At 34.9% G+C, this 10,767-nt stretch overlaps 1 protein-coding gene across 1 annotated transcript; it reads right to left on the reverse strand.

Moving 5' to 3' along the window:
• Positions 1-4,591: 4,591 nt before the first annotated feature.
• LOC132714829 (guanylate-binding protein 2-like) lies at positions 4,592-9,887 on the reverse strand. The gene is made up of 7 exons (XM_060697748.1): positions 9,736-9,887; positions 8,564-8,646; positions 7,581-7,603; positions 6,944-7,137; positions 6,539-6,666; positions 5,804-5,913; positions 4,592-5,244 (listed from the first exon to the last, which is right to left on the reverse strand). The coding sequence occupies exons 2-7, from the start codon at positions 8,639-8,641 to the stop codon at positions 4,737-4,739; spliced, it is 1,041 nt and encodes a 346-aa protein (XP_060553731.1). The 5' UTR covers positions 8,642-8,646; positions 9,736-9,887; the 3' UTR covers positions 4,592-4,736.
• Positions 9,888-10,767: the final 880 nt, after the last annotated feature.

A 10,767-nucleotide genomic window follows, 5' to 3' on the forward strand; every position in this document is an offset into this window, starting at 1 on the left:
GGTTGGAGGGTTTTCTGGGGATGAACTCAAGGATGCGCAAAGTCGTGATCATGAGTTGGAGCATGTTCTTGATTGGTTACGTAATGGCACAGAGGCTGACCCTTCAGCTATATTTCAGTCAAGTCCAGGCACAAAATACAGTGCATACCAGTCCCGAGTCAATATGTCGAAGAAGCTGCTCGTTCTGTCGTTGATCAGTTCTTCTCCAGATTTGGTATGCCATTTGTTATCTTTTCTGACAAGGGTTGCAACTTTTAATACAAGATGTTTTGTGAGTTGCGTAAGGTACTAGAGAGCCACAAGGCTCGTACTACACCTTATCGACCTTCCGCAAATTAACAGATGGAAAGGTATAATAGGCCTCTCATGGATGTTGTTCGCTGTTTAACTGGAAAATCTCAGAATCAGTGGGACCAACAGGGTTTTATGTTTTATCATACAGGGACTTCCTGAAGGCCAGATATTTAGTAGAGATGAAATCAGTGTTGAAAGTGTGATTTGTTTTATCGCCCACCTGATAAGATAAGATAAAATCGAATGATTTGTTTTTCGCCCACCTGATAAGAAAGCTTTGCATCGGTAGCAAGCTTTAATCTCCTGGTGGTTACTATATTATTGCTGGCAACTTCAAATCCAATCTGGACATGTCATGCCATCGAATACGTATACTCCAAAATTCTGTGCCAGCCTTAATACATGTACTTCTTTCCCCATACGACCAAGAAACAAGAGCCAGCGACAAGGAGAAACTGAGACAGCTCTTCCAGCCATCTCACCAATTGCCCTTGTGGCTCCAGGAAATTCATGTACAGACTCAATCAAACTTAGTCTGCAATTCTCTTGCAATTTTGTTGTGATTAATGCTTCCGATGGATCACTTTGTTTCCAGATTTTTTTACAGATTGCTGGAGCACTAAGGTCGTCCGTCAATCGAATGATTTGTTTTACCGCCAACATGATGATTTTGGGTAGGGAAGTAAATACTCCAGCAGCAGCGTGATGTTCCCATCAAAACATCACGATAAACATGTTTGTTTGAAAGCTTATCTATACCATGGAGAATGTCCGCGAAACAGCTTGCCAGTCCATGAAAACTGCTTCAAATAGAATGAAGCGTAATTATGATATGCGCATTCTTAAGGGAAATTAAGAAGTTGTATTTGCTGGACACTGCCACAGTGAAAAGCTAATGTAAGAAATTATCTCTCCCTTGGACAGGCCTGGATGTGATTGTCTCTAAGCTTTCCTCTTACCACTTTAGGGTAAAGCTCCGTAATGCGGTATTCGTGGTAAATCACGACTGTATTAAATCTTGCAGGGATATGGACCTACCTCGCTGAATAACGGTGTTTCAATAACACCGCACTGATAATGATAAGCAAGCGACCTATGATGATCGTGTGTACTGCTTTTATCGCCAACCTTGGCAATGCAATGCGTGGACAGTATGTTGCACTTTCTTTCCAGTACTGTCCATGACCAGGCTCAATCAAACCTACTCTGCAACATTTTCAATTTTACCGTTTTGGACTTTCTTTAGGGATTATATTTCTCTTTATTTTATGACCCAATGTGAATACTGTCATGAGTGTTACCACGTTTCTTGCATGATATCACGCAAACTGAAGCTTTTGACATACATTTATACAAATGTAAGGATTTTATTAAGCCTTTTAAGAGGGTTGATACATAACCAGCCATTTATGTGTCAACACAGATGTCAGCAGAGAATGTCTAAGAATCAACTAAGTCAAAACGGCTAATTCCGTCCTTGGAATTAGCCACCTCGATAACGGCCCTGCCAGATAATCCAAAAGCTATTGAGGCCTTACTGGGCCAGGTGGTATAAGCCCAAAAATTCAAAGGGAAGGGCTGGACTAGAGATCTGGATGATGAAGGCTCAGGATGATGGATTCGAAGTCAATGTCATTGGGAGCAGCAACAATTTGCTGTGACCCTGTCAACCATCCTTCGGATTCACTGATCCAACCCTGGATTTATGAGGGGTTGTCGTTATCTGTAGCATTCAAAACAAAGATGAAGGTCACAGATGAGAGGTCGGAACGCTTGGTCAAGATTTTGGATAATCCCAATGTGGCCGGCCTCAGAGAGGTGGGAAATGATCGCTCTTAACCGACTGAAACCTGGACTGACCAGATCTTCGGTCTGGAGAGGCTATCCAGAGCAGATCCTGGTGTTACATGCGCGCAGCAATTTGGAATTGGTGATGAGGCCATTTTGTCCCTAATGTACCAACTAGAAAGCCATCCCAAGGTACAGAGGGAGCAGTTGATCCATCTCCACTGCTTCTCTTGAACAGAAAAAAAATCTGGGAACAAAGTGATCCCTCGGAAACATAAATCACAATAAAATTAAAAGAGAATTGCAGACTATGTTTGATTTAGTCTGTACATGAGGGATAATGCATACGTGCAACACCCCACCCTCCAAGACAGTCATGGATCGCTGGCTTGTAAAGTTCCCAGGCTTAATGTGGGTTGAACACAGTGGTCAGACTGTTCGGGCCAGCTATCCTTGATCAGATAGCTGTTGTCTGTGATATTCAGCCTATCCGAATGTTAGTAGGAACTGATGCGCCCTATTTTGCACCGGCGGGGTACCAACATTCAACTCTGGCCCTGATTGGAACGACAGCTGCCTGTGTTGCCTATATGACACACCGTGATTGGTGGGAAAATCTGCAGCAAGCCACTGCTAATACAGAACGCCTGTATCTCGATCGGAAGGCCATTGTCTCCAATTGAGTACTTGTGGTAGCGTGCTGGCTGGAAGGGGTCGGCCCACTCATGTAGGCCAGGTTGTCCAGATCTCTGGTTCATGGCCTAGTACGAGTACCGGTATAAAAATAGGAGAGAAATAAAGAATCCCGTAAGAACACAAAAACGACAAAAATGAAAACGTTGCAGGCTCGGTTTCATTGAGCCTGTTCATGGACGGTAATGGAAAGTTCAAATTTGCCTGTCCACTCCCCTAGCACCGCTTTAAGCAGTATGCATCAGTATGAACCCGGGAAGCTCTAGTTTGCCCTTAGATTAGAGAGCGTTGGTTATTGCCACTGATTGGTTAACTTCCGTGAGCTACAGACCCCTCTTGAAGAATAGGACGGGGAAGAGTGTAGTACCGTATGATATATGTTCCGGAATTTAACGGAACGTTCCGAACTTACTGAAACTAGTGAGGTTTCGGCAGTGAGTGACGCAATTTTGTAAGGTAACAAAATAAAATAGTGATAAACAGATTCCCCCAACACGGCAAAATTGTAAAATGTTGCAGGCTCGATTTGATTGAGCCTATTCATGGACGGTACTGGAAAGTGCAAGTTACCGTCCACGCCCCCAATCACCGGCTTAAGCAGAATTCAACATTTAAACACAGAAATGGTGAAATTTTGAATTTAGAAACATCCGCAGATGTGTTCACACGGCGGTTATCATGGAACCTTCAAGTCTAAGAAGAAACGGTATATTCCTGCTTGTCGCTGACCATCCTAGGAAGGAAACTCGACTGATTGTTTTATAAACCCTTTTGAAATCAATCTGCATAGCTTCTATAATAACACTATAGACACTTCACTTTAGACAACGCTATATCAAAACTAAATACAAAGACATCATCAACCAAAGATTTATACAGAAAACGAAATGACTCGGAGAAAAATTCACCTTCTGCAAGAAATGTGACTTAGATTAAGAAACATGAAGTAATCATTTTGGGTGATTCAGCTACAAAAGGACTATTTAGAACGAAACTCACATCTGGTAAATGTCACCATCAAATCAACAAAAGAAGCATCTATCAAATATATCAACAAAGTAATAACTGATAATAAATCACATCAAAAGATGAAAAAAGAAGCAGATATAGTCGTCGTGCACACAATCATTAACAAGATTTTAAATACACACACACCTCAGTCTATATGTAAGGAATTCAATAAACTTATTTCTTACTACAAACAATAACCCCTAAAGCAAAATTGATGTTTCATCTATCCTACCCAAAAGAAAATATCTATTGTCAAGAACATATATCGTTGAAGAATAAAGTCTTCTGCAAGAAAAAAGAGTTCCTCTTTATTGACAGCACCAGTGTCTTTCCAATAATAAATGATAAGGTTAATCAAAGTCTCTTCTATGATGAAATCAGGCTAAATAAAGAAAGTTCAACTGCACTTGGAAGACCACTTAGAGCAGGAATAAGAAAAATCCTTAGCATCGCTACCACTTCTAGAGAACAAATAGACAGGCCTTCCAGAGAGCACAAAAACTTTCGAAATGCCCAAATGAATGTACAAAATTACTATCCAGCAACCGTTTACTATATATAATATAAACAAGGTATATATAACTCTCCGTAGCGTATTTCCTGCTGTAGTATGCAGTTTGCACGTTCAACCCTAATGAAAGTGTTCAAAGACTTTGAGGAAATTAAAACTTTTCTGTATTTTGTTTTCACTAAAACATTCAAACTGCTTTAAAGGTACATTCTCAGTTATGAATAAGGTTTCCATCTAAAGCTTCCATACACTGTTCTTTATGCTTGTAGGCTATAACAAATTTTAAAAAAGACATCCCCGAGGAGCAATTTTTTGTCAAGTTTTTGTCGCTCTCGTAGACTGTCCTTTTTCAGAGTGTCACAATAATTCTGACAATAAAAAATCGCAAAAAATTCCAAGCATAGCTGTTTTGGCAATTAATATTACTTCATTAGAATCTTTAAATATCATTTCGTTTCTCATTTATATCTATAAACAAAGCATACATACCTGATCCATCTAATGGTTTCTTGCTTGCGTTGCAAATGTATTTTGGTTTTCTGTTATAAACGTAACTTTGCAATGCTTTGATGTTTTCGACAAAACTCTTCTCTAAGGATGTTTCATCTAATTCCTCGATTTTCTGAAGATTCTCTCCCAAAGCTGGTTGTGCAATCGTAAAACATTTTCTCTTTGGAAAATAATCCTTGATATATTCTTTAATGGTGTTGAATTTCTCTTGTTTTTCCTGTTGTTTCTTTGATAAGGTAGACACTTGTACTGATTTAAGGTTATATTCAAGGTACTCAGTGGCAGTTTGGACTTTTCCATCCTTTGTATTTTTCAAGAAAAAATCTCTGATGCACATAATCAGAGTGGGAGAAGCAACTTGGATTGTTTTGGCATTATGTTTGTCTTCCGCTTCATCATCTAAAATTTTTATCGTGTCGGATAGTGAAGCTATGAAACTTTATTCATTAAGGAATTGATAAGTACTGAACATTGCGAACTCTCTTTACAAAATCTTTTTATTTAGAATAGAATAAATATTCCAAAAAAAGTATTTATGCATTATTTCAGGGAAATCATTATGTATGACCTTATAACAAGTTCTTGTCAAAGATAGCTCAGGCACTTAATGTTTTTATAGATATCTATCTGATTCTTCCTTATTTTATGAAGTCTCCGTGCTTGTATAAACCACAGTAGTAAAAAACCTTTAAAGTACACTTAATCCAGGAACATACAAAACGTGTTTTTATTGTTCAACATTATGTCAATCTGAATTAGTCTATTCAGGCATCCAGTGCGTTTTCTTTAAAGTAGACATGCATAAAACAAACAGCTGCTAAAATATAGCTATGTTGAAAGGTACTCATACTTTTTCTTATTATTTATAATTTGCTCTTACGCTTTATTTTTCTTGATACTTTCCTTGATCAATCTTTTCTTCAAGAACGATCAACTTTGCAAACAAGCGACAGAAAAGCGATCTATTCCTCACTTAAATATATACTGAAAGGATACGCTAACTTGTCCAGGGTTGAGTAGTCGAACACAGACTTTACATTTATGATAAGTGTACTGCTCATCAAAAGTGTAAGACAAAACATATTACTGTCATGTTCGGGATCTCCCTAAAATTGAAATGAGAAATAGTATTCATACAGTTAATTCATAATATAAATTACTGGTAGGAGATCAGACGGTGTAGTCTCGACTTCCGATTGTCTTCTCTCATAGAAGTGATGAATCATTCTATTTCTTTAATGAATTTATTGTTGCATATGCAGATATCTATCAACGAACACGAATGTGTACTTGAAGTCCAGATCCATATCTTTTGAAAAAGCATAATTGTGTGCTTCATGTGAAACCTCCCTTAGACAAGGGACGTTGGTAACGTCACTAACTCTGTTACAAATTCTTTTTTGTTTTAACCTAAAATGTTAGAATAGTATATTTAACAAAAAGTAGCGCATGGTTTGCAAAATGGAGAGAATATTCGTTTATTTCTCCTTTAACTAGTAAGCCGAGTAGTATGTCGTTCTCACGATAAAGCTTAATCTTTCAGATGAGGCACTGTCTTTTTGTAATCATACATTACCCTAAAAAAAGTAACTATGTTAAATCTTTGATTTCTTCCCTTTTGTAAGTAAAAGTTACATCAAACAATTGGTATTACTCTAGACGATGCACATGAATTCTTTTTAATTATATGCCAAGGCTACGTGTGTTTAAGAAACAACAAGTAAATGTAACCTTTTCAGGATCATCTAACCCCTCTGTGTCTAACAAAACTAACACTTGGTCCCATTGCGTTGGATGAGGTCTGCACCAGATCCATATCCCTTTTGTCTCTGAATGAATTGTATCGCCAAGATTAAACCCTTAAAGTAAATGATGGACGATTTAGACAAATGTTTTGTCTTAAAAATATTTGGTCATGCTTAACATTAACATATATAGGGTTTGGTTTTGCCGTGAGTCTTTAAACTAGTACGCATTTGAATTTACATGAAATGTTTGCTTCAAAGATAAACATACTTTAAAAATATCATATATTGCTGTTTTTACTGCTTGCGAGGGATCATCCCTTTTCCAGATTTCAAAAATTTTATTTAAATGATAATGCATGACATTTATGAACTGATATAGCTGACTTACCTGTTTTCTCACCTGCAACCCAGTTCATTAAATAGGATTTTCCAGTTCTATACAAACCACAGACACCGACAACATTGATTTTCATGTTAATTTGTGAAAGTTGAGACAACACATCGCCATCTAACTGCAACAGTCCTTCTTCATCCGTATAAATCAATCGTTGCGGTATATCAAAAAGCTTCGACCTGCTTGTTCTGAAATACGTTTAGCAGCAGCTAAATACCAAAGTTTTTACTAATCATAGGGATTATATTCATAATTTATCCTACATGTTCACCAACATTTGGTTTTTGTTTTATTTCTGAACAAATACACAAATATATTTAAAGTTTACACAAATTTGAGCATTTTAGGTGGAAAAAAATGTTTTATATATGAACAAATGCACTAAGTTATTTAAATTTTACACACATTTGAGCAGTTTTGGATGGAAAAATTGTTTTATATATGAACAAATACACAAAGTTATTTAAAGTTTACACAAATCTGAGCAGTTTGGGGTGGAAAAATTGTTTTAAATATGAACAAATACACAAAGTTTTTTTTAAAGTTTACACAAATCTGAGCAGTTTGTGTGGAAAAAAAACCTTTTGAAATTTACTCTACAAACAATATTTATAAAAAAAAATAAACTTACTGATTTCCGAGTGACATATTTCCCTGAAAGAAAAGAATTAGAAAAAATACAATGTAAAACATTTAAAGTGACTGGAGATAGACAGAATACAAAATTTATGTTACAATGATAACATCGCCTACATACTAGAAACCAAAGAAAAGGGAACAATTTGTCACATTCATGTGTCAATCAGAACACTGAACTGTCACAGGTGTTGAATATAGTCAATATTGAATAAATAGTTTTTGTTAAGAAACGTGTTATTATTCGTATATTTCTTTATAAATTCAAATAATGTCCCGAATTAATTTTAATTCAGCGGCTTATTAAAGTGAAAAAAAGGGAAGCTGATTTGGTACTTTTTCCCAAAAGAAAACAAATGTTTAAACATAAGCCGCAAAAATTTTAAAACAATTAAAAGACGTTTTGAAACTACTTTTGTTGGGTTTAAATAGGGCAGATTCCGCGTTTTTCTGTTAAAAAAATTCCCCGTTCGAAAATGAATTCAATAATTGTAGGTAAGAGGGTCAAGAACCCTAGATATGCTCTCCAAACTGCAGCCTTATTAAAATCCCATTCAATTTGGCAAATTTCTACTTAAAAGGTTCAATTTAATGTAGTTCTTTTTATTAAAAAAAAATCCCTTCCATGTGTCTGTGTGTGGACATAACCAGTAAAGGTTTATCTACGGTTACAAAAATGTCTCTCACCCAACGTAGACATAAAATGCATGAAATGCAAAAAAATGAAAAATACAAAAGTAGAACCTTGTTCAGTTCAAATAAATACACGGACGTATTGTAATTTTATCATAAACCTAGTTACTTAGGCAATTCATAAGCAATAAAAATAAAAAAAATCTAACTACAGGAAACTGACACTGATTTTTTTTCTCAAATATTTTGCGTATTTAACGGTTTAGATATTTTAGTATTCTATACATTTAAATGTTAAACACATTGAAAAATATGATAAATGTAATTTTCATAAGTTGAACATACCATTTGACTTTCAATTTGTATATCATCTTCTGCCATGTCTGACCCGAAGTATTCATATTCATGTTCGTTAGATGCCATTGTCACTGTAAAATAAATGCTTCTTACTCGCACATAAAACAAGTACAGTCAGCGTAAGCAATCGGAATCACCTTATTAAAAGCATTATTTTTCAAATATATTTGGAGTGCTTTAGGTTGTAACATTCATATGACATAATCTAATACAAACAAGTGTCATTTCTTTTCTAAACATCACAGAATTGTCACACTGCTTACCAAAGTTTTCTTCAAATCTTGACATTAAATATTGAAGAAAAAAATAGAAATCAACATGAAAAAAAAAATCCGTTATTAAAAAAATACTTGACAAACCTTAAACAGTAAAAACAGTAAATGTCATTTGAAAATATTTATTCCTTCATTTAAAACAAAGGTTGTCTAAACAACTTGTCATTCAAGTATAGTTCTGGATCACTCAAAACTGTAGTAGGATTTCATCCAAACTAAAAACGCGCTCGATGTAGATCAAGCTCAATTAATATTTCATGAAAGTCATTCTATATTATTTCCGATATAATTGTTGGTAATCGATCTGGTGCTCCAAATGGTTAGTATTATTTAACTATACTTTCATCTTTATTACCAGACAAATAATCCAGGTAACTGTGTATTTTACATTTACTATTATTATCTTTCTTGTCTGCGTTTTCCCAGATGGGAACTTATACATATTCCATTCATCGAAATTGAAAGTACGTGTGCATTAAATATATCAACTGTTAAAATAATTAATAACAGATAATTTGAAAATTATACTTGCGTCATGTAAAGATTTTTTATAGTTTAATTCTATATATTGATCACAATCAGTTACATGTATAAAAATCTATATCATCAAATTATAATGCAGACAACAGCCTTTATTTGAGAAAAAATGAATTTTCTTAGCCTTTTATATAGGTTATATGTACGACATTATTTTCAACAAAAAGCAGTCGTTAACAAACGTGCATTATTTTATGTACATGTATAAATATATAACCGTTTAATGTGATTCCACATTGTCGGCCATGTTTGATGGGTAGGCCAATTTTATATAAAGACTTCCAAGTCTATGCTTGAAGGACTAATATACATCGAACAACTAAAAAATATTACAATAAGAATACTTACCTTGAATGGGCTGAAAACCAAGTAAAATATTTTGCAATGATTAGTGCCTGCGCCTTTTTTGAATAGAAAAATCCAATTTAAAGGCTGATGTTGTGCAGATGAATGTTATTTTTAGAAGCGAGATCTGATCACGTATACAAATCTAAAATATGATTTCACTGTTGTACAGCGTCCACCGGAAATAGCCCCTCAAAACATCGAAAACGAAAGTAAAAAGGTGAACGTCGACTTCACCCGAGGTAATGTTTTAACTTATTTCTCCATCATAACTTAATTTTATGAAGCTGTATATGTCTGGATTAAGAGCACTATTTGCCCTTTTCTGCAAATTGAATACTTTTTGTTAAATTGGCGGTAAATTGTTGTGTATTTGTTGACATTTGCGAGAAATGTTGAAATTTATCACTAAATCAAACACAAAACACATTTTCTGTATCAAAATCCGTATTATATACAAAATATAGACTTCCGTCTACTTTTATTTGAGTGGTCACCCATCAGATTGATCTGCTTTAAGCAAAATTTACGAAAAAACAGTCTTGACTTGTGTAGAAAAAACAATTTTAGTGAACGGGGTGAAGTATTTTAATGTACATGGTTTAGTAGAATGTGTACAGTGTCGCAGTCACATAATTTTAAAGTTTATAGTTTTTTAATGAGCTTACCACCAATCGGATGTAAGGAATGACACAAGGTCATGAATGTTAACTTAAATAATTACTTAAAGTGACATTATGCTCATATTTTCATGTTCAAGTTGAGCTGAATTGACTTTATATTTGAAAAGATTGACTGTCAAAATGGTGTTTGACTAACAGTTGACATTGGAAAATGTTTAGGATAAAATTATAAATATGTCTAAAATTAAAAAAGACTGCCCCACTCTTTTTATAAACTGCGTTAAAGGTAAATCCTAAAGGATACTTACAGACATTTCGTTTGGATCTGTGAGTTATTTATTGTTTATGCGAACTTAATTATAAAAATAAAAGGAATTATGGCAAAATGAAAACTTATTTTGACGTTCACCCG

Source organism: Ruditapes philippinarum, unplaced genomic scaffold (genome assembly GCF_026571515.1).
Source record: "Ruditapes philippinarum isolate M1 unplaced genomic scaffold, ASM2657151v2 ctg8283_1_1_1_1, whole genome shotgun sequence".
Classification (NCBI taxonomy): domain Eukaryota; kingdom Metazoa; phylum Mollusca; class Bivalvia; order Venerida; family Veneridae; genus Ruditapes; species Ruditapes philippinarum.

What these genes read in the sequence shown, in the direction of transcription:
- LOC132714829 (XM_060697748.1), bottom strand. Translation starts at nt 8,641, where the DNA reads ATGGCATCTAACGAACATGAATATGAATACTTCGGGTCAGACATGGCA. An exon ending in GGTTAGATGATCCTGAAAAG is followed by an intron (nt 5,914 to 6,538) that starts GTTACATTTACT and finishes TTTCAATTTTAG; the next exon opens with GGAGATCCCGAACATGACAG. An exon ending in TCAACCCTGGACAAGTTAGC is followed by an intron (nt 5,245 to 5,803) that starts GTATCCTTTCAG and finishes TAATGAATAAAG; the next exon opens with TTTCATAGCTTCACTATCCG.